The sequence below is a fragment of the Lepisma saccharinum genome, chromosome 5, assembly GCF_977018435.1.
Source record: "Lepisma saccharinum chromosome 5, izLepSacc3.1, whole genome shotgun sequence".
Lineage (NCBI taxonomy): Eukaryota > Metazoa > Arthropoda > Insecta > Zygentoma > Lepismatidae > Lepisma > Lepisma saccharinum.
The window spans coordinates 98,099,915-98,125,358 of NC_139233.1; the positions used below are offsets into that span (position 1 = coordinate 98,099,915).

At 38.9% G+C, this 25,444-nt stretch overlaps 1 protein-coding gene across 2 annotated transcripts in view; it reads right to left on the minus strand.

The window, feature by feature from the left end:
- LOC145988434 (uncharacterized) overlaps window positions 1-25,444 on the minus strand; it is a 102,706-nt gene that overhangs the window by 41,497 nt on the left and 35,765 nt on the right. Inside the window, exons 1-2 of one of the 2 annotated variants that reach the window (XM_083123327.1) lie at window positions 12,372-12,469; window positions 4,161-4,261 (exon numbers count right to left, since the gene is read on the minus strand). In XM_083123327.1, coding sequence (XP_082979453.1) covers window positions 4,161-4,226 — 66 coding nt within the window. In that variant the 5' untranslated portion in view covers window positions 4,227-4,261; window positions 12,372-12,469. Of the gene's footprint in view, window positions 1-4,160; window positions 4,262-12,371; window positions 12,470-25,444 lie in introns of those variants that run through there. The other variant, XM_083123326.1, reaches the window with a different exon arrangement.

The window sequence follows — 25,444 nt, forward strand, 5'->3', positions numbered from 1 at the left end:
TTAGTTTTTATCGTTAATCGAACGTAAAATATTGTCCGTGACAGATAATAATGCCGTGGTTGTACTATGAAAAGTACGGAAACCTGATTGAGAATCAGGTAAGATTTTATATTTTGCAATGTACTCTTTTAATTCTATAGATACTATCTTTTCTGTGACTTTTTGAAAATATTGATAGAGCAGGTAATTAACGTAACACAATAGAATATTTAAGTGACTGAGTTTTATTTGGCAGACACTCCAATAGAATATTAAGAGGGAGAAGTTAGGGGACACCATAAAGGGGCAGATACTTATCTCCGGATCGCCTGGACGCTGGAAAGGTCGGCTGGGCGCTGGTTTCCCTGTCTGGCCTGAGGCGTCTCCACTCTGGACAGGCCCCGGCTTGGGTCTAACGGCTTCTGGGCGGCCCTGTGGACGATTCTCCCCGTTCGTACTGTTGCGCTCTCGCGACACGATCTCGATCCTTGGCTTCTCCTCCTGAGGCAGGTTGTTAACCCCATTTATAGTGCTCTCGGGGGTTTGGAAATGCTTGGGATAACTTTTCCGGGTACAGCCGGTAACGCATTGTTCACTTGTTATTACATCTCATATGTCAATGGAGCACAACAGTGATCCGCGCGACCATCCATGAAAGTGTTCTCGGATACGTAGTACCTCTGTATATATAAGTACGTGTTTGTAAAATCTGTTATAAACATAAGTGTGTCCAGACCACCAAAAACCTGTATGTGATTGTTTTAAAGAAAATGTATTGAGTGAAGTAATTTATATTTTTCTGTTAAATGAACCAGAATATTTCAAAAAGGATTGATTGATTTGGTATTTTAAGTCCACTTTATGCACAGTAAGGCTAATCGGGACTGGACCTACAGTTTAAAGTGGGATCCGAAACACTATGTGCCTCCACCGGGTATATTTCAAAAAAGACATTCTCGCTATAAAACCAGATCATTTTTTAGCAAATAATGGCAAAAAACGAAACTATTCTATGGATCACAATAGTGATCCACGGGACCCAAGACGCGAGTTGTTTTTCGGCGCGACCATTGCAGTGTTAACCTGCTCTATGACTCTCAAGGAATCTAAATACTTTAATTTGTGTAAACTTGAGCTTAAAGGAATGCAATATGCATTTGACACACACAAGTAAGATTTCTCCTTGGCGTAAACCGTTCCTGGCATATCTCCTTTACATTTTATATAGGCTGTTAAGGGACTTTTGACTCACCCTGTACGAGAGGAGGCTGATAAGTATTGAGTCTTGCGCAGAAAAAATATGAGCTAGGAGGCTGAAATTTGTGGGATGCACTGTTCAATTCTTCTATATATAATGGTGCAAAAATGAACTTTCTATGATTTTAACTTTCCTTTTGTTTGTCAGGTCCAAAGTGAAAATGGCAGCACCTCCAGGAAAGTTGCATAGCTGTTGCATGACAATGCATCGTCACATACTGCAGGTGAAACAATGGCGACACTCACCTCCTTAAGCTTTGACGTGTTGCCAAATCCACTCTATTCGCCTGACCTGGCTCCATCTGACTATCATCTCTTCCTCATCTGAAGAAGCACTTAAAGGACATCGATTTGGGAGTGTTCAGGAGGCAACTAATCTTGCAAATCAGTGGTTACACCAGCAGTCGGAAAAATTTTAATTGCAGGGACTTAGGAAGATGCACGACAGATGTTGCTAGTACATTAACTTCTTGTAGGAATATGTAGAATAGTGTGGCAGTTACAGCTTCCTAGCTCAATTGTTTTCTGGGTAAGGCTCAATACTTATCAGTCTCCCCTCGTACATAGAATACTACCTCCATGCGTATGATGTTAAGTACTTGCCTAACAATTGTTAGGGAAATACTTAAGTTGTGACTTGTACTCTTTTTTTTTAATGTTAAGCAAGCACATAAGTTATTGCTTGTACTCTTTTTTTAACACAATCTTGTTATGATGCTATATATAAATTCCCAATGTAATGTTTCTTCAATTAATATGTGTGACTTTCTTTACTCTTCCATGGCCTTCTGCATGCCTTTGAGCTCAAGTTTAAAAGAACATTAAAGTGATCAGGCCCTTTGAGGGTCACAAAGCAGGTTCGGGAGGATGCCTACATTCTGGCTGTTTTTATGGGGAAAATAAAAACACGTGGGGCACGGCCGGAAAATTCGTTCGGATCGCATATTTTGTGTGGGATGTGTTTAGATCCATCGGTACGCAACTGAAGGGGAGGGGTATAAATTCTCACATTTTGGTCATTTTGGACCTAGTAAATGTTCCACGGGACGCTACACCCCACGAAAAATAAGTTTCGCCGCTGATAACTTCTCGTTGCGCTGCTCATTTTCGTAAATTTAGCTTCGTAAGCAAATCGTGGTTTAGACATTTGTATCGACAGACGGCCAGGCGTAACCCCACTAGTTTCTTTCCTTCTTTCTTTGAGATCAGCAATTTTAGCCATTATAGCAGAGCAGACAGAAACGACATCAGTACTTGTTTATTTAGACTCTTGTGTAATACAAAATAGTAACTATGTAATAATGGGCCTTTAGTACTATCTTCTGGACGAGTTAGAAATTCATACTGCCAATCGTTTTTGGCGACCGGACATGCATTTCTGCTTGGTGATCGATATTTTGGGCTCTTCGAGAAGGGCAAAAGAAACTGCCCTGCATTCTGGCTAGGCCAATGCAGATGAAAAATATCTTTGCTGTGTCCTGGAAAACAGACAACAGTGAAACACATGGAGAATTTGTCAAACAGATCTATACCACTAACCCCTTGCTTCCTCGCAAACCACATAACTTTTAAAATCACAAGTTTTACGTGGCATGCACAGAGGTGATGTCAGCAAGGAATCAATGGGTCAATACTATGTAATGTTTACATTGTGTTCGATTGTTTTATTCGCTTTATATACGCTTTCATGGGCGTAACTTCAGATATAATTTTCGGGTGAAATCAAAAAGTTTTCTATCCCATAAAATAGCGCCAGGAGTATTTTGCTATATAACTGTTACATTTGCGAAATCATAAAAATTACTCATTACTTTGCATCTCAGGTTCAACGAGGTTACCAGAAATACCATTGGTTTGTAGAATGCAGTAAACGTGCAAATTTGGGGGCACGTGCCCCCTCAAGCCCTTCCACGTTAGACTTATGCTCACGTTAATTGCGCCAACTAGGATGAATTACCGAACTGATGAAATTTAGATGGTGCAATGACAACTAGGAACGATTATAATCTAAAATTCGTACAAGCAGAGGCGTGACTAGGCTGGGGCAGCCGGGGCGGTGTCCCGGGAGCCTCGATCTAAAGGGTCCCGAAAAACCGGAAGACTGTAATGGATTTTCCTGATTTATATGTTTGTTAGACTGGCTCGCTCCAGGCAGATTATATTGACGTCTGAGGCCCACAGCTTGTGGTTACGTATGGTTTCACGTCTGCAGTAATTATGTCACTATTTCCCAGTATGCTAAGCACAGAATGCCAGCAGGGTAAAATTATGGAGGTTTTAACACAATTAAATAAGAACTGCAACGCTGCCTGGGAAATCGCAAGTACAAAAAAAGACCCAACATCTTGCGGTTCCAAATTGCGTTAGTTATAATTTAACTGCAGAAGGTAACCCCGGAAAAGAGCCCTGTATTTTTGTAACAGTTCAGAATGCTTATAATTGTTTTCGTAACAGTATGCTGCGATGGCAAGAGTTAATATAAACAGTACCCAAATCTCAAAACACTTAATCCAACACGACGTGTATGCTCTTAAAGAGCAAAAATACTTTTTATGACTTGAAATATTTTTTTAATATGTAATATTTACAGTAACTGTGGGGCCCCAAATGGGTAGTTTGCTCCGGGCCCTCCATGAGTCTCGTTACGCCCCGGCATACATGATTCAAAGGCATGATCTAAGTACTGACATCGTGACAGCAATAATATCATTATAGAAAATTAAGAAGAAGTACGATTAGCAAAAAACTAAGTTAGGCCTTTCTCTAAATAGGAATGTTTAGATTAAATATTGATTATAATGTTAAAAATTCAACAATTGTGTGTTGATTCCTTCGTATTTAAGCCAAACGGAGTGTTACGTAATACTGATAAAATGTTGTTGCTTTAATACGACGATTTCTGTAATACACACACGAACACTTACCTGATTCATAGCAATGGCCTGGAGGCCTCCGTTCTCGAAGCAAACTTCCATGATTGCTGTGTCCATTAGTCGCTCAATGAAGATGCCCCTCACACCAAGGCCTGCAAGAAAACAATTCCAGAAATTGCTGTTTTAATACTTTCGACCCTTTTGCACAAGTTAGATTCCTTAACTTATTGTAAGCTTCATTTCATTGTACAGTATTCTGGCATAAAATAAAATGAAAAGTTAAGTACCATAACAGGTGATAAGAAATTCTTAAAAATCCTTTCTTTCAATACCCATAAATAACATTAATTAAGAATTTGTTTGATTCATTTATTGATCTGGTTCATTTTACTTCGCTTTTGCCGGATTTTGATAATCGTGAAGATTAGGATGAGTGATGAAATTGATGAAGTGACACTCACAAAGAACACCGATCCCAAGGACGGGATTCGAAGCTGCACCCTTGGCGTCGTAGTGCGCTGTGCTAACCACTCTGCCACGGAGGTAGACTAGAAGTTGCGTTTGATTTGATTGATTGATTGATTTGGTGTTTTAAGTCCACTTTATGCACAGTAAGTCTAACTAGGACTGGACCTACAGTTTAAAGTGGGATCCGAACCACTATATAAGTTGCGTTTGAGTATGCACTCTACGTACATTGTTATTCTCTCGCTAAACGTAACAATTATTCTTCAACATTATTCAACAACCCTTCTCAATCAAGTGGTACGTATACATTATATTATCTAGGACCTATCTCTTGATGTGTTATATCATTTCAGTTTATGGACCATCCAACTTCAAATATAGCATTCCATAATTTGATACAAATTATACATATAGTCAGTATATCAATGTAATATACATCAAACATTTCATCCATTAAGTTTACATCCACGTATAATCTATACTTTTTATTGTTATTTTTATCTTCTGATTTGTCAATGTGTTATGTCCTATTTGAATTCGATTAAGTCTTACCGCTGGCGATGGGAAGGGGAAGGTTGTACTCCTCTCAATATTTCAGAGATAGGGGACAAGAGTGGACGTGTGTATCCAAACTGTTTTCGCTAAGAAGACAATTAGCTGTCCAGCTTAACGTATTAACATTGGAGTTCATCGTTTTCAGAATGTTACAGAGGAGAATGCACTCAATATCAACCAGACTATATGAGTTCAGGGTTCGATGCCCAGTGGGAATTCATTAGCATTTTAATCTAGTAGTTTAAGAATATTTCAATTGATATTGGAAATTTTTCAATCATGAGTGGTGAAATATTATTCTTGAGTTTTGTACCAAAAAGATTGGATCAGAATAACCCTTTCCCGTAATTTTTCCTATCTCAAAACCATGGTAATATTCCCATTACCTTACACCTGTCTCAAATTCGAAATTCGTCAGCTGTCGACAGTAGAAAGCCGACGGGTCAGGTGCAAGGGAAACTATTCGGAATTCCCAAGCCTGAAGGGAGGAGGTCGAACCAGGAACCACGAGCAGTGTACCCGTGCACCCGTGTACCCAGTATCCTGACAGCATTTGCCAGTTTGGAAGCAGAATGCTGCCAAATCTTCCAGTTTTCATGGAAGTTCTTACGCGATACACCCGCCAGAGAATAAGTGAGGACTAAAAGTGGTAAACGTTGTAAGTGCCAAAAGCGAAAGTGTTGGGAAATCGCATCGTTCAGCACATCAGCCCGTAAGAACGTTCACACTAGTGACCTCTTTACCCGCCCGTTGAACTACTTAGAGGGCTACCAGCCACATTTCACGTTTACCACATTATAAAGCATGGTACATTTCTCAGTTTAACGTGGAAAACGGTGTTTGAATTATTGTGGCACTTACAGCGTTTACCAATTTTAGTCTTCAAGTATATTCCCCAAATGTTCCAGTTGAAAACAGCGTAAGAGGAAGTCCCCATTCCACCCCTCAGTGCGAACTGTCATAAATCTTTTCTGCCAACGTGGAAATAGTATGCTGTAGGAAAACGTGCAATGTACCCCCAGGTACAGGAAAATTCCAAGAGGTACAGTCAGATTCAGAACGCGATTGTGCACAGTTAATTTGAACTGAACATCGTGTGATGAATATTGGACGTCTATCCTCAATGAATCATGCTCAGATTCATTATTCATCGAACTTTCTTTGGATAGCGTAGTGGTCAACAGTGTTGTCACGACCCTTTTTCACTTTCTGCGTGTGCAACGTGTTAATGAACTCATTAGCAACCGAATTCCAGTTTAACAAATAAATTTTCTATAATTAATTTACACATCTTACGTGAAATATGTACATATTGCAGGACTGAGTTACATAAGTTGATAATTATTGTTGTTATGTGTAAAATAAAGACGGTGATTCATCGATTACAATTTTATGACTAAAACTATCGTACTACTACGATTTTATTTTATGTGTGACATATTTATGTTCGATAAACATGCAATATTCGCAATTACTAGCAACACAAGTGCAACGAGTTACGGATACACAGTTGATTGTATGTATACAATTACGTAGTGCGAACATCTTGCCACATCATAGTCCATCGAGTTATTTCATTCAGTGCTCCAAATTCATTTCCGGCGAAGGGAAGCCATCAATTATATATCATTCAGTATTGACACAAATATGTTGTCATGTCTAGTCACTTATCTTTAAACAATGCAGTGATTTCCTCTTGTAAAGAGATACGTCTTATAATGCAGGAGGAGTGTCAAACTCTGGAGTGACGTGTCACGCAATTCTGTTTGTCATATCAAATAGCTGGCGCAATGTGACGTCAGGCCTATACATCAACAAATGTATCTCTTAGGTTACGTCACGCTATTCCACTCACATATTCAGCAGATACAGTGGATTGTGTTATATATAATTGTGTCATTTGGTGTGTAGGATATTCATTTTTGGATGGGACTACTGTTTTTACGTTATTATTTTTTTGCATCGGGTCTTTTGGTTTTTGTGTTTGTTAATAAACGATATCCCCCTAAGATTAGATCAGAGATAAAAGCGAATTCAAAGGAATTCTTTTCCGGAGAGGGGCATCGTAGCAATCCGTAGAAATCTTAGAAATATCAATACAATGGACTCTCAAATCCCAGTAATTCAGCCATCATATTCCAGAGAGGAACTTGTCAATCAGGAATGCAGAGTCAGACATTACTTAAGCTCTTCCAGGTCATCGGCAATGAAAACATGTAAACAGACGAAAACCAGGAAGAGGCCACGGATCTGACTCTACATTAGCTTGCTAAAATCGGGCAGAATAAATATCTGGGGTCTGAGAGGTGAGGGACCAGTTCTAAGTCAGTCAAACGAGGAGTACGAGGATAACAGAGAGAAGGAGGACGTGTGGGCGAGACCGTGATCGGCGAGCATAACCTTTCATCGCAGATCTGCAGCAGTCATAACGAGACAGGTATTTCTTTTCAACATGCTGATCCAATCTGTAGGGGTTTAAACTCAAGTGTGTGTTTTGCCATTCGTGTGTGCGTTATTTTAGTACCTCTTGAGCCTTACCATCAGGCTGTCCAGGAAAGCTAGTTGCTCGACCATCAAAAATGAATGATCAGAGAGCTACATCAACCCAGTAAGATCTCCATTCCTGAGGGAATGACACGATATTTATAACAACTTGAAGAATGGAAAATTAATATTAAAAGGAGAACGTACGAGTATAATATTATTTGGAGGGCAATGCCCAGCAAATGAGAGCTGGACGTTAATACAGCATCGTAAGGACGATTGGAGAGCTACTTGAAGAGAAGCGACGGGCTCCGGTCTCCAAAACCAGAAACAGCAGCGACGTGACTTGATGTGGTGACCACGCGTCAGCCAACAAAGAAGCACCTGACAGGGCTTTGCTCTCAACGAGCAATTTGCTCATGTGGCGGTTCGTGGTGTGCACCCAAATCGTATGAAGCAATTTTCATGCAAGAGATACAACTATGAAGTAAGAAATAAAGAAACTTACAGACATTAATAAAATTACTGTGACTTACATAAATTTACACATGTCTGTTAAAGGTTCACCGGGTGCGTAGCTGTTTGTTCTTAAAATAGAGTCGGATTTATTGTTGTCAAGAATTAATTGAAGTTACTGCTGAATAACTCAATAACCATATAGTAAAATTATGTAGGAATTTAAACTAAGAGATTATTATTATTTTGATGTGATTATGTTAGTATTAAATAAACGCATACTCACATACCTACAATAAACATGTTCTTTAACGGTCAGTAACACTCAAAGTATTTTTAAAATATGGCTCTTATTTTTCGTAATCAAAACCGTAATTATATAACATGACAATGATTTACATTGGAGCAAGGTGGAAAGTAGGAGCATGTCCCCCTGCGTCACCTCGTCCGGGTGAAAATTTTATCTCAAGCCGTTCCTGCAAACAAGGTAGCCGATCCAAAGACCACATGCAGAAAAACAGTTGTAATCTATCTAGCAGTTCTTTATTTCTAATGACCGACTGACCAAAATAAAATCAAGAGAATAATAAATGTTAATGAACAAAACAGTACCACTCAGTCAACACTGCCCTGCTTTGTACTTCAGAATGTTTCTTTCCTTTCCGCCGTATCCGTATTATTACTAGAGTCGCTGCACGTAGTATAGCTGACTTCCCTCCAAATATTCAACAACGTTAAATATTACAAATATGCTTTCCCTTTGTACAGTTTACCCTTTCGTCGTGAAATCAAACACTTTGCACTAAAACAGGAACGAGATTTGACAGTGCTACAATTTTGCAATGCTTGAACAAGCACACCATGAAAACAGCTGACTGGTCGATGTCCCCACTTCCCCACCCCTGCGTGTTGATCGACTACAGAGCCACAAGGACAGTTTATTTTGTCCAAGCTGCACTAAGCAAAGGCAATGGAAGACATTGTTTAAAACACGCATTTCGCTTTCAGTTGCCGCCGCCCCCTCCCTCCTCCCCTACTTGCTTGCCCCTGTAATGATCGGAACAGGGTGGGTGAAGATACCATAGAAATATCCCTTTCCCAAAAAAATATCCCTCGATTTACGATGATGTGTGGGCTGCCTCTATTCCGCCACACGATATCGAATGGAATGGGATTGCAACACTGCGTCGTGAACACAGCACGAGCTGTGTGCGTAAAGCCTATAATACTGCAAGCTACAGGCGCCAATCCTTTCTCTCTCTCCTTGCGTGCTGCAAATAGCGGAATCTGAGCGCACTGCTACTTGTGCGAAACGAACTCGCCTCAGTCTGCAGGCGCTGACAAAACGAGGCATGCGAGGCATATACGGTCGGTGATGGGGCCTAGGAACGTTTGATGTTTTGAAGGAGAGAGTGTTCAGTGAATAAGTATAATAAAAAATAATTACATAGCAGATTTATTTGGGTGTGCGAATAGGCAGAAGCCGCTACTGAATTTGTTCATGGCGAAAGAATTATTAATACTAAGAATCGCCTTCATCAGAAACACTGCCTTTGACCAGTAACACTTCTACGAAATCAACACAATCATTTATTTTGAACCATTATCCAATTCATCAGTTCGTCATTCATCCATTCATCCTTATTGTCGCGATTAACCTATGAGGTAGAAAAACAACGTAAATAACCCAAATACAAATAAATGATGAGATTCAATAGAGATGCGACGGGAGTCTGTAAAATTAAGACAAGGCCGAGACATACTGCGTGCCTCGTCTTTTTCAACTAAGTCAGAATGTACACTAACCGGCAATGAAAATGAGACACATACAACCTGAAATACTCGCTCCCCTGCAAAGCGTTATGCGTGTTCCCTAAGTCTGCCGCGATAAGTGAATTTTAAGAGCAAATTTTTAATGGCAACTTCTACCACCGTCGTAGGCAACACACAAAATGCTTTGCAGGGAAGCAAACGTTTCAGGATACAGCTGTCTCATTCGTATTGCTGATGACTGTACATAGGTCATATGAAATTTCCATCCCAAGGAAAATCGCTTTGCTGTGCCAGCCATTTGAGAAATACCCAACGGAATCTCATACTTTACTAACTACATCTTATTTCGAGGACGAGACTTCCTCCTTCAGACTGAAACAAGAACAAGACATACATCTAATTTACATGGATCTGGAATAGACAGGTTATTGCATCTCAAAATCGAAATCAGGGAATGTGTCCTTCTTCATGGGACAAAATGAGATAGTGCCAAATCTTGTACTCGAATCATTTCCACTTCCGTTAATTAAATGTCTCCGTGGGGGCTATTAACTTCAGTCCCTTGATTCAAGACTTCTGGAATCTGCATTTTTCTAAATAGTATTTTTGGAAAATTATGACAAAAAATGTTGATTAAAAGTTGAAACGCTAATGTTCTGATATGTATTAACCCTGACTTATCCGAGGGCTGTCAGGCTCACCACCTCTATTTTTTTTTATATTTCTTAGTTATTTAATTAGATAATTCTTACGCACGAAAAACAAACCTTTTGATCTCGAATCGTGTTTATACAAGTGCATTTATATAAAATACCACAAAAAGCAAGGACCATTTATTTGCCGTTAATTGCACAAGTGTCACACGTATTTTTTAATCAATAGACAACTTTGAATATTCTGTATATTTGTACCATATTGGAGACCATACACACACAAAGTTACGTTAAAAACTTTCGAAATAAGCGAACCACGACGGCGAGCTCACGAAATGAAGGAAAACAATTATTTTTAAATTACGTTTAAAAATGTGAAAATGACAAAAGACATAAATACTACTTTTCCAATATAGTGTCGCTTTTCAATTCGTTTATATGAAATATCTAACTATTTTGAAACGGACAATATTTACCTAGTTAATTATTATGAAAATAGACAATAATGTGTTGAATATTTGTACAATATGAGAGTACACACATAAAGTTACTTTCTAAACTTTTTAAATTAGCGAACTTATACAGTTGTTGCCCTTCATCCAATACAACATGCAGACATTTTCAAAGTCATTAAGATCATTGAGGAACCCCATCTATAGGGTGGTCCAAATGTCTTGTTACCCCCAGGTGGTTATCACAGTGGAACTAATTAAATTTGTTCTCTGCCTTCAGATGGATGACACAAGTAACTACAGGGTGGGTGAATGGTGAGCAGCATGTGTATGGACACATGAACGTCCACAGACTAGTGGAAGTGCAATATGACTTCGCTGCAAGATCTAACAAGGAGACCCAACCGGGACAGATAATAATCTCACACAGGACATGCAGACAAATTGCATCAAGAAAAGGGTGGAAGTCATACATACTAACCTTCTGGATCGGTAACATTGTAAATTGTTCTGCAGGGGTAACAAGACATTCGGACCACCCTGTATAACGTGATTGCGTCCACAACGTGGCCGAAGGTCGCATTCGAGCGTACAAGTAGTGGCCAAAGGCCACGTCGAAAGAAAACGAGTCCAATCCAATATACAGCCCCAATACCACCACTCACTGACATACAATTTCTCTATGAAAAATGCCCGAATACGACAACCATGAAATTGTCCCAAAATGCCGAGAAAATTACGAAATCGCTCGATTGGCCCTTTTTTAAGGGTGAAAATTGCCTTTTTTCACGTCATTAGCAAACTCGTTTCCATGGCGCCTTTCTTTGTAGCACACATTGTTCCCTTCAATTCTTCATTGTCTAGCTGCAATATATTTCTCACAGATCACTCACAGGTGAATTAATTCCTTGCTTTGAAAAAAGTGCTTCAAACAAGGGAGACTTTACATAAGAAGAAGATCCTGTCCAGATACAATTAATTATTGATTCTTATAGTCAATGCGCAAAATATCTACATCGTGGTTATTTTAATTACCTAAATGTTTTGAGGTATAATAACATACAATTCTTTAAAGTTTACCGTGCTTTTCGTTGACCGTGGAAACGGCCTTTTCTAGGGAACATAAAGTTTTATTTATTTATGTATTTATTCATTTATTTATTTCAACTCGAAAACTACTGTAAGTAAATTATGCTACACTTTACGAATTTAAAAATATGAGCATTAGATCCAAAACAGAGGGGAGGTAGGAATTTGAGGGCAATGGTACGTTTAAAAATGTCAACAGAAGTAAAAGTTGCTCTTCCAATTTAGTATCGCTATTGAATTCGTATGTATAAAACATCTAATTAACTATTTTGAAACGGATGTCGTTGTCACAAGACTCTTATCAATTACAAGGCGTGGAAAACAAAACTTACTGTTTCACCTTTATACAAGGTTTATTCTTGGAAACACAAACTTAACCGCAATTAAATAAACTTTAAATCACATATTGGAAATTTTCAAGACATCTTTTCCACTATCTTTCGTAGTTGCTATGGTATTTCTTGCTTGTTGATAAATCTATCAGTTTCATAAATGTTGCCAGGTCCTGGCACATCAAGGTTAGTTTATTTTCGATCTGACACTAGTTGCCTATGACATCATAAATATTTGCCAAATCGAAAAGGAACAAATACAATATTTTAACTAAATAAGAAAGAATTATTGCTTGCATACGTAACCGGGGGAGGGAATTTGAACAGGATTTGTAGTTTTTGTAACAGTTAATTGTGACAACCTGGAATCATGAGAATGGTAAATTACATTATTACCTCACTCATTTTCGTTCCTTTATTTCTCACAACCGACAACTTCTTTTCACTTTTCAAAGAGGTCTACAACCCGCCATCTCCGCTATTTATTCAGACTTTTTTCCCAACCCGTGTGCCATTTTACAACATTTTATCTTTTTAGAGAGCTTATGAAACGAGGAATTTTTACGCTAAGTGTGTTACCATTTTTTGAGTAATCCTCTTCGATTTAAACGATAATTTCCAAATTTTTTCATGACGTATGCTCCATGACTGTTTCTTTCTGTGGGTATGGGAATTTTGGGCATTATTTTTTTCTCCAGTAGTCACTCATTCTTCAGCTGTTAGCAACGTGTCAATTAAGTGCCCAGGGTGGAGTAGTTTTCTCAGAAATTATAGTCTTTTGGTCGCAATTCGGAATGTGTCAAGAAAATCTACAAACTGCAATAACTCGAAACCCATTGATTTCCGACCCCCGGTGGATAGGGTAAAATTTGTTGCAAATGTGCTCTAGTATGGCCCCTTTCCAGGAATAGGTCGAATTACCAATTACCCTGTATATAGCCCAAATACCACTGACTCACTGACATAAATGTTCTCCACGAAGAAAGCCCCGGAGGCCAAAAATGCCCGATTACGACCCCCAATGAAATCGTCCCAGAAGGCAGAGAGAATTAAGAAATCGCTCAATTAGCCCTTCTTTAAGGGTGAAAACGCCCTTTTTCCACGTCCTTAGCAATCGTTTCCATGCGCATTTTTTGCAGCACGCATTGTTTCCTTTAATTCTTAACTGTCTGGCTACATTATATTTCTCACAGATCACACACATATGAATGAACTCCTGATTTTGTAAAGATGCCTCAAACAAGGGTGACATCTACATAAGAAGATTCAGTCCCGATACAATTACGTACATATTGTTATACTCAATGCGAAAAAAAAAATGCCCCCCTTGTCCCTCCCTTAGAACCTGAAACTGTCCCTGGTGTGGAGCAGTTTGTTGCAATATTTTAAATAAAAATAACTTTTCAAATGTTACTTAACAAAATTAGTATATTAACTAATTTCTACAGTCACTATAGTAACGAATAACAAACAAAATAACATCAAAATTAAACAGAGTAGCACAACAGAATTTTCTTCATTCTTTTCAGATTATGCTCACAACTAAATAACAAAATATAATTCAGGGTAGCTACGATTTTTTGATTATGAAATTTCCTGACTTTTCCAGGTTTTCCAGACCAGAAATATTTTTTTTCCAGACATGTTTGTCGTCATGATTTTTGCTTTTGTACCTCATGTTTTTCAATGAAATATGCAGGCACGTTAATTATTATGAATATGAATATACACAGTTATTAGCTGAAAATTTACCAAGTGATTAATATAATGCTATTCAATGAAAAAATAAATAACTATTTTCCCTCCCCATTTTCACTAAGTCATTACAATTAAGGTGGTGTAAAAAAATCAATAAAAAAATGTGGCATATATCAAAGCTTTACAATGTAACCTGTATACAACCTCAATTAGCCTATATCAATACAAATGAGAAACAACAGAAAATTAGGTCATGTACCTTTAGAAAATATGCAATAAGTTTAATGATTATATTTTTTAATTTATTGAAAATAGTACATATTACGGAAATTCAGAACTTGAATGGGGCCGGTGACCAACCATACACCTAAAAAAAATATATACGCGGGCCATGCTTTGGAATCAAATATCTCCACTATTTGAGTTTTCCACATGCTGGAACCAATTTTATACCGCGTTTGTTACAACCTGCCCCGGTTCCCGCGCTAGTTGCTCCCTGGCTTTTCTCGGTGCTGGAGAAAGTCAAAGCCAGGCAGCCAATTAAAATACGCAACGTCGCAACAGCGTCTACGTAAGCGCCTCTCTTCTGGCTTCCATTCGCTCCTCGCTGCCCAGCAGACGATTTTTTCCTCGTTTCTCATTGGCACAGAAACTGCCGAGCGCTCCTTAGCGCGGGAAAGGGGACAAGTTGTAACAAACATGGTTTATATTATGGAAAACATCAAAATCTGTCTTTTAAAAGGTAACAGTTCCGAATGTTTTATGATTTTTTTCTCAAATTTTCCTAGCAGGAAGACTAATTATCATAGAATTTTGGCAATCATTGTGACACGAAATTTGAACCTTCCTTAAAATAATGAGCACTATTTGGATTTGAAAAAAACCTTCAAAATGAACTTACTCAATCATACACGCTTTCCACGGACAAGGTATTCTCCGGTTGACAAGCGACAGTAAGTATCGTAAACTAGTGGGAATGAATGTAGAAATAAATCGGAACCTTAGTAGAGTGCATTCAGGGTCTTTATTTTTATTCTAAGACAACCAAACCTGACATTCCTAACCTAACCACAAAAGCATATATTCACAAAATCTTAAGTAATCGCTAAAACTCTGCAGTATGTGTTAACAGACATAAATCGAAATCGAACCATGTAAAAGTTGCATTTGTAGATTGACGACATCGTAATAAAACAAAAGGAACTTGGGCTTCACCACTTTTCAGCATAATTTCGTTCTACACGCAAACAATACGTAAAATTACTATCGGCATGAAACCAACATTCCTAACCTAACAATGATATGCGACCAGCGTACGTTAATTCCTCTATTTCACACCAGTTTTTAAAAAATAAATTCGTTCTACATGCACAAAACACGTGCATATTCGAATAATGACGTCACTGATACTGCATAAAATCACTAATTTCTCGGGTGTAACACATCTCTGCAATGTAAAAACTACGACAACGAGCAAATGAACTAGTTGATCAGGTTGTTTCTGAACGGGTCGCAAACGAAGGACTCAAATTCACAGAACGGGTTCACGGGGGGAACGAAGTAGTGAGTCCCTTTGTTTTTACTCGGCGTCCGCACCTGTCCAGTGTGACATCAACTACAGCCAGTTACGTGAAATTCTGCTCTTCAAGCTTTATTGCAGATCCAAAATCAATGAACTGTCTGAACACCAACCTGCTCTGCTTCACGTATCAAAAGAGAACGGTTCCGAACGGGTGTGTTCTTGAAGAAAGAAAATTTCCTCACCACACACAAGAAATTCTGAGGATGGCTGGTGCGTAGGTTTCGTCTTGAGTAGCTTGTTCTCTAAGGAAAAATCTCACGCCTCTCCAAATTCCAGTCTTTGAACAGGTTCACAAGAACGAGTCGCAAAATGAACGGATCCAAGAACCTAGATCAGAGAGTGAATAAATATAGAATTGAAATGCGAAGGAACCATAATTTTGTACGTAACAGACTAGAAGTCATAATGATGAGAGGAACAAGTTTCTGAACTGAATCTTTTGGGGGGACTGGAATCACAAGAACCGAATTCGGAAGTAGAAATGAATCATTCGTTCATTTTGTAACTGGTTCTCCTGAAACTCCAAAATGCGCATAAATTCCAGAAAATATGCAAAATTCCCTGACTATTCCCTGACTTTTCCCTGACCAACCAAATTCCCTGACTTTTCCGTTTTCCAGGTTTTCCAGTCGCGTAGCAACCCTGATAATTGTAAAATATCTTTGCATTAAATAACTGTTGCAAACCCTAGAACTCATTTCCGTCCAAGGTTGGGGGGGGGCAATGCTCCCCTGCCTCCCCCCCAGTGGTTGCGCCAGTGATGGATACAGCCTGAAAAAGACTCTCACCGACATGAAATAAAGGGAGTCTGTTAAATTGCCAGCAGTGCCTATTCAAGACAACTAGGGGGGGGGGGGGTTGTCACTAGTCTATCTTAGGCTATAACCTAGGGACCGTAAGTCCAGGGGGAACACAAAAGAATGAGACGAGAAAGGAGAAGATGTGACAGACCATCGACTACTAAATTTCTTAATATTGTGATATGATAATAGAACTATAAAACAGCATGTTAAGTATTTGTACTTGCTTATTTCATGATAGAAGGTAGAATGGAAGCGTTCCTAGCCTTTCAGTAACATCATAACCTTATTTTCATTACTGTATTTTAAGTGGAGTGCAAGTTTTTATGGCAAACTTCAAATGAAGGCGTGCGAGTTCACGTAACAGTGCTCGAATGTTCCTCAATTGTTCCTCGAAGAAACGAATGTAAACATTTTGAATGCCAACAATTGAAAGGCAAGTGAAGGGATATTGACGGTTAAAATCAACATCCTTGTTTTACAGTCATATTGGTTGTCCAGCGAAAAGAATAGACTGTTGGGTATATGAGAACAGCGTTGCCGCTTGCCGCAGGGGCGAGTAACGGACTTGCTGGCAGTGAAAGTACAAGACCAAACAAACGTGCGTGGCGCTTGAATCACGGTGAGCTATTATTAAAAACAAGAAACAAATTCACAAAATTACATAAACTGAAAGAATAATTCTTAATGAACTTACTTTTCTCTCACATGTCACTCCAGGGGGTTAATTCCTTCCATTGCAGAATCATCACCAGAATCATTTTCTTCTGTCAGATCATCACTGGAATCTTCACCCAAGTGGATTATTATCTGATCAACGTCATCCTGCAATTCATCTGCATTCCACATTTCCTTCTCTATGTCCATGACATGTTTTACGTAATTTTGCCAGTTTTAAACTGTTACTGTCTTAAATGATTCAGTGATTAAATTTTCAATGTCTTTAGTTTTGAATGTAGTGTTGTTACACCGCACATAATGCTTAACCTGTGACCACACAAGTTCAATCGGGTTCAGTTCGCAATGATATGGGGGCAAACGAAGCACCGTATGCCCCATCTGTTTTGCCATCTCATCGATCTTATACTTATCGTACTTAATTTTATGAATATTTGTAAGTTCCAGAAGATCTCTCCGTAACATGCCGTCATCATAACGTATGCCATGAGATTTCAGCCATTTTCTTAAATCATTCTTCTTGTCGGCATTGGCTCTTGCTTGCGGCTATGATAAGAGGCATTGTCAACAACAATAACAGATCCCGAAGGGAGATTGACGAGCAACTGTTCCCGAAAATACATCTCATACGTTTCTCCATCCATTTCATCATGGGCATCTGCTGTATTCTTTTTGCACTGAAACACAAGTTGGGCATTTTGCAGAAAACCGCGTTCGTTACCCGCATGCACTAAAGCGTATCGCGCTCCGCGAGCTGTTGGATTTTTTAAACCAGTGGAAAGACCTGCCAGAAACGCTTGTTTTGCAGTTGTAATTGTCTTGTCTTTCCATTCATAATTGACTGAGGTTCCGGTGTTCACCCAGGATTCATCAGTGTAAACAATATTTCTATTTTCACGCCTATAATTCCTAATCTCTCTTAAATATTTATGGCGAAGAGAAATTAAATCTTCTCTTTCCATTAACATGGATTTGTTGCCCCTTTTCTCATACGAAAAGCCAAGTTCTTTGAGAAAGACATGAAACGTTGATCTTTTAAAATTCGGTATTGTGGAGTCAGAATTAACAGCAACAAGAACAGAATTAAGTGTTGGGGGTTTGTTTTTAAAAAATAATTCGTAAACTTTACGTCGCACAGCACTTCTGACAAAATCATTATATTTTACATTTCTACTTGTAATTGGCGATCTTTTTCTGGGTCGTTTCTTACCTGGTAGTTCAAGAGGACCTTGAGAAACCTCGCCCCGAATTTTATACACAGTAGCCCGAGAAACTCCAGTTGCTTTCGCCGTCTCGCTGGCTAAACAACTTACACTGCGATCCGGATTTATCTGTTTTAAATAAACAAAAATATTCATTACTATTTGCCTTTCTTCACTTTTGAGAAACTCATCACGCCTTCTCATCTTTACACTACTTTCGCTCATATTTCAGTATTAAAACCAACGGTTTTTTACAGCACAACACAACAGAACCCAACGCACAGATCCGCCACAGTCATTCCTCGTCGAAACCAACGGTCAGTCACCCTCTCCTTCCGTGAAATTTTGTCTACCGCGGTACTGGCAAGACTCTCACGGCAGCCTGGGCTCCTCTGTCTGCGCATGCGCTAGCGTCAGCTGTTGAGTGGGAGGTTCGATTGAGAGCTTCGCGTACGTGTTTTCCTGCGCGCGAATTCTGTTGTTTCTCATAAAGGAAATGTGTTTTTTTTTGTAGTAGTGTAATTGGATTGTTTCAAAATAATACTTAGTAGGTATTGTCTTTTTTACCAATTGAATATCATTTTTTTGACATATTTTGACAATTTTTTGTCGATGTTTTAGCGTTTGACGATTTTTCAGTGCAATTTTCACCGTATCTCATTTGTTTCCCACTCGTACTTGGTAGGTATGCATTTGTAGCCTCTTTTTTATCAATTGAAAATCAGTTTTTGACATATTTTGACAAATTTTTGTCGATGTTTTAGTGTTTAGCGATGTTTTTGTAAAATTTCCTATTTTTCCCTTTTTTCCCACTCGTACTTGGTACGAATGCCACGATCTTACGTGATATAACTTAACCTATTCATTTTTTTTTCGTGCTAAACTACACGAGAGCCTCTACGTGCTTTGACCTACTTTAGAGTAGAACCATAAAGACAGAGCTGCAACCGAAAGTGAGGCTCGAAGTGAGGCTCGGTGAGGCTCGCCTTAATGGTTTGCTCTTGTAAGGCATGAGCCCTATTTTCTGGCAGTGTTGCCAGCTTCTTACTCGAAAAAATCACCAAGGTTTTTTTCTTGGTCTAACCTATGTTATTGAACTGCGTCGTCACGTCCAAACCTGCATGACTTCCGAACACTATTGGTTTTATTCATATTTTTTCTTACGTATAGGTGTATATGATGAATCCCCAAACAGATTTTTCCTAAGTCTTACTGTTTCCAAGATAACCCCACTTCCGGTTGCTATTTTGGATTTCTGAACATAGGTTCTACTCATACTTTTTCTCACGTATAGGTGTACCTGATGAATCACCAAACAGATTTTTCCTAAGTCTTACCGTTTCCAAGATAACCCCACTTCCGGTCGCCATTTTGGATTTCCGAACATAGGTTCTATTCATATTTTACTTACATATAGGCGTATGTGACGAATCCGCAAACAGATTTTTTCTAAGTCTTACCGTTTCAAAGATAACCCCACTTCCGGTCGCCATTTTGGATTTCCGAGCATAGGTTCTATTCATATTTTACTTACATATAGGCGTACATGACGAATCCGCAAACAGATTTTTTCTAAGTCTCACTGTTTCCAAGATAACTAGTAGTGCAGTTTGGACAGTTGAACGCCCTCTTGTGGTGAGCTGAAGTGGTGAGCTCGCCTTAATGGATTTCTATCGTAAGGCATGAGCTCTATTTGATAGCGCAGTGTTGCTAGCTCCTTACTCGAAAAAATCACCAAGGTTTTTGGGGTAACCTAACCTAAAACAAGGAGTTGGCAAGTTTTTTCTTGCAGTGTTGCCAACATCTTACTCGAAAAAATCACCAAGGTTTTTGGTTTAACCTAACCTAAAGCAAGGGGCTGGCAATTTTGGCCATTTTGGATTTCCGAGCATAGGTTCTATTCATATTTTACTTACATATAGGCGTACATGACGAATCCGCAAACAGATTTTTCCTAAGTCTCACCGTTTCCAAGATAACTAGTAGTGCAATTAAGCCGGTTCTAAGCCCGAAAATGAGGCTCGGTGAGGCTCGGTGAGGCTCGCCAAACCTCAAGAACTTATTTTTTCTCCATGTTTCGCGTCTTATTTATTGCGCTGACGATGTTTCACAGCGTAGAAAACAGCACCAAAACATCAAAAACTTATTTTGATTATTTGGAGCTCACTAAAACCTCAAAAACTTATTTTTATTAATTGAGGTTCACCAAACCTCAAAAAATTTTATTTTTTCTCTATGTTCAGCGCCTTATTTATTGCGCTGACACAACGTGATGAGTAAATAATGCAGTCTCTTATTCTTGAAGGATGAATGCATCTTATCGTAATTTTCCAAGCCCCGGTCAAATGTTTGTATATCGTGACTTTTGTAAACCTCTCTCTCGGGAACGATGTGCCATACACACGCGCGTGCACGCCTATATTGTGACGCAAACAAACAAACAAATAATATTTTTTTTAAGATTCTTGCCCCCTAACCCCACTTCCGGTCGCTATTTTGGATTTCCGAGCATAGGTTCTATTCATATTTTACTTACATATAGGCGTACGTGATGAATCAGCAAACAGATTTTTCCTAAGTTTTACTGTTTCCAAGATAACCCCACTTCCGGTCGCCATTTTGGATTTCCGATCATAGCTTCTATTCATATTTTTTCTCACATATATGTGTACACGATGAATCACCAAACAGATTTTTCCTAAGTCTTACCGTTTCCAAGATAACCCCACTTCCGGTCGCTATTTTGAATTTCCGAACATAGGTTCTATTCATATTTTACTTACATATAGGCGTTCGTGGTGAATCAGCAAACAGATTTTTCCTAAGTCTTACTGTTTCTAAGATAATCCTACTGCCGGTTGCTATTTTGGATTTCCGAACATAGGTTCTATTCATATTTTACTCACGTATAGGCGTACGTGATGAATCCGCAAACAGATTTTTCCTAAGTCATGAATTGGAGGGTTCTATGGCAACTTATATTAATTCTCGTAAGAGAACAGAAAACACAAAAAAAACAAAAAAAACAATACTGTGGTCACTACAACAAATAGTCTTCTTCAACCCCTATCCAACAAACCAAAAAAAATCATCATCCTAACTAGAACCATGTAACTAATATTGTGATGACTCATATTAAACACCTCTTAATTGTATTACTTATAAGGGTATACTATTGCACAATGTTTTTGCAACAAGTTATTACGTAATATTGTGATGACTCATATCTAATGCTTTTTGTTGTATTAACTATAAGGGGGTAAACTATTACACAACATATTGCAACAAGTTATGACGTAATGTGATGAGTCATATCTAACGTGGCGTCTTCTGATTGGTTAATTATTACAAATGTTTTCAATACGGTTTATATTTTTATTATATGAAACGGCATACACTACAGATCAGTCAGTCTCGTGAGAGCAGCCGAAGAGTACGGACGTTCTGTTGCAGTGCTCCTTGTTTTTTGTAAAAAAATAGGTATTTAATTTTCTTTGAAGCTACATACCATCTATTATTTCAAGTTCAAAGGTGTTTCACGTGGTTTTTCATAGTAATTTCGACCAGATTGAATTTTGACGTGATCGTGCATTTTCTATTTCACCTCAAGAAATTATATATAAATAACATACCTGAAAATTGTATCGCTATATACTAGATTTTTTTGATTTCTGTGATTTTCGAAAAAGCAATGGCATCCACCACCAGTTTCAATTGTAAAAATGATAAAACTGAATGTGTTACTTGTGGGAAGCTAATCTCAAGGAACAATTTATCGGTACACAGGGCAAGATGTAGCGAAACAGGTTCGAGAATTAATCGTTCGTTACCTTCTAAGCCTTGTGCTCGATGCGGAAAAATGATCAGCATTGCAAATTTAAGTAAACACCTCAAAATTTGCAAACCATCGACCGGACAAGCATCGAAAAGAAAAATCGATAATGCAGATACGGAAGCTTCCACTTCCAAGCAAATTAAATTATCCAATGAACGCAAACCAATTAGATCTGCATTTAACGACCAACTCCAGGATTTTTCAATTAAGTCAGAACCAGGCCGTGACATCCTTAGTTTCTTGGACGAAACGAAAACACCTGTACTAAATATTTTGAAAGATAAACTTGAAAACAACTCTATAAAAGTATATGTTGTTCTGTTTTCCGAATACGAGAAAGTCGATGGCACAACGAGTATTTTTTATCATTGTACAAAAAACCAGACTCTTTATTTTGCTGACGTCGAAAATTTGGACAACTTCTATTATAAAGTTTCCAACGAGCTGGTTAAGAAACACGACGATTTCGAGGCTAAAGGGTCGGGATGGTCTCTGTGTGGAAGTCCTCACACGTTAACCGTTTACGTGAACCGATTCTCGCCTCTTCGAGCTTCCAGCTACATTCCTCTTCCACCGAACATTCAACACAAGAGGGCCGTGTTAAATATACAGAACAGCGATAACAAGTGTTTTCTCTGGTGTGTGTTGGCTGTACTGCATCCTGTTCATTGCAAAAATAATCCACAGTGGGTTGGACATTACAAACAATACGAGACCGACTTTCAAAGTGTAATGTCTGGCATTGAATACCCGGTGACATTGTCGGATATAACAAAGTTCGAAAATCGTACAGGAAAACGCATCGCTATTAATGTGTATTCCTTCACGTCAGATAAATATCTCGTGCATCCCGTCAGGATAAGCGATATCGACGATGACGATGCTTGTGTAATAAATCTTCTTCTTATTTCCAACGAGGATGTTCATCATTACACGCTAATTCGTTCTCTATCACGTTTGGTCAGAAGTCAAACTACCAAGTATGCAAACAACATCGAAGTTTGCCCGAGATGCCTAACCACGTTCGACGATCGTGACCGACGTGATCATCAAAATCTTCATAGTCGTCAAATTGCTCTGGAGAAACTTGCCGAACATAAAATTTATTGCGGTGACAACAGACCGGCTAGAATGTTGATGCCCGAAACGAACGAAGTCGAAGAATTCAAAATGCACAAGGCATTGTTGGAACATCCCGCAATCATCGTCGCAGATTTCGAGGCGTTCCTCAAACCACTCTCCTATTGCGAACCGGATCCTGAAATTTCCTCCACAACGCCGTACCAGCTTCATCAACCTAATAGTTTCGGCTATGTTGTTGTGCGACGTGATAAAATAAATGAAGCATATATATACCGCGGGCCAAATGTAATCGAACACTTCCTGGAAAAAATGGTGGAGGAGGTTGAGGTAATTGGTAGCGTACTGCTTACATCAAAACCGATGGCACCTTTAACTGAAAATGAACTTCAAAATTACAATTCCACTGAGGTGTGTCCGGTATGTGATCAAAGTTTTACTGATGAGAACAAAAAAATATTCCACCACGATCATTTCAGCGGAAACTACATAGGTGGAATTTGCAACACGTGCAATCTTAAAATCCATAAACCTAAATTCATCCCCATATTTTTTCACAACGGAAGCGGATATGATTTTCACCACCTGGTGAGACATCTTGGCTACGATCCGAAACGTATAGGTGTCTTGGCCGAGAATGAAGAACGCTACATTAGTCTCAGCAAGCAAGTGTCGATTCCGGGAACGAAAAATACAATCGAGATGCGCTTCCTGGATTCGTATAGATTTCTCTCTGCAAGTCTGGATGCTTTAGCGAACAAACTCACCGACGATCAATTTAAAATAACTGGAGCTAGTTTTCCCAACGTAGACATAGAACTCGTTAGACGTAAAGGGATTTATCCTTACGAATACGTTAGTGATAATTCTAAATTTAACGACGACGCTCTTCCACTTCCAAGAGAATTTTACAGCAGACTCAGAGAGAAAGGAATCACGGACGAAGAATACCAACACGCGCAACTCATGTGGGAGAAATTAGGATGTAGGACACTCGGAGACTACCACGATGCCTACTTAAAATTAGACTTGACGATACTCGCGGATGTTTTTCAAGCGTTCAGGAAAACGGCAACGAATATTTATAAATTAGATCCAGCGTATTTCTACAGTCTACCGGGATTAGCGTGGTCGGCAATGTTATTCCAGACAAAGGTCAAGCTGGAACTGATATCGGACGTTGACATGTTGCTATTTATCGAAAGAGGGATACGAGGTGGAATGGTGCAATGCGTACAGAGACATGCAAAAGCTAATAACGTACACATGAAAGAAGATTACGATTCAAATCGAGCATCGAATTACATCTTCTACTCTGACGTTAATAATCTCTACGGACATGCCATGGTACAGAAACTTCCTTACGGGGGATTCGAATGGTTAGATCCCACTTCGATAGACATTATTCATTTCGACGATAGCGAGTGTGGTTTCTTCGCAGAGGTAGATCTCCAATTCTCCGACCACCTGCACGACACGTTTTCGGATTTGCCTCCGACTCCCGAAATCAAATGTCCACCCGACTCGGTTCAAGACAAGCTTTTGTTAACATTGGACCCTAAACAGAGATACGTCGTCCACTACAAGAATCTCCGGTTTTTGATTGGGAAGGGTGTTCAGATAGTGAATGTTAGACGAATACTAAAGTTTAAACATTCCACGTGGTTAAGACCTTACATAGAAACTAACACACAACATAGAACAGCTGCCACTTCCGATTTAGACAAGGACTTCTTTAAATTAATGAACAATGCGGTGTACGGAAAGACCATGGAGAATGTTAGAAAGCACGTAGACGTGAAATTAATTTCCGATAAGAATAAATGTCGGAAGTGGATAGTCGATCCTAGATTCAAGTCGAGAAAAATTTACAACGAGAATTTGGTACTTTTCAACCTAGATATAAAATTGATGAAATTTAGAAAACCAATTTACGTTGGTGCAACGGTTCTCGACTTGTCGAAACTTTACATGTTCGAATTTCATTACGACGTGATGAAACCCTTCTACAATGATAAGATATCACTTTTGTACACGGACACCGACAGCTTCATTTACAGCATACAAACACCTAACCTATACGAAGACATAAAAAATCCTTCCATGCTCGAGTATTTCGATACTTCTGCGTATCCTCAACCCAACAGATTTGGAATTCCATCTCGTAACAAAAAAGTCCTAGGTAAACTGAAAGATGA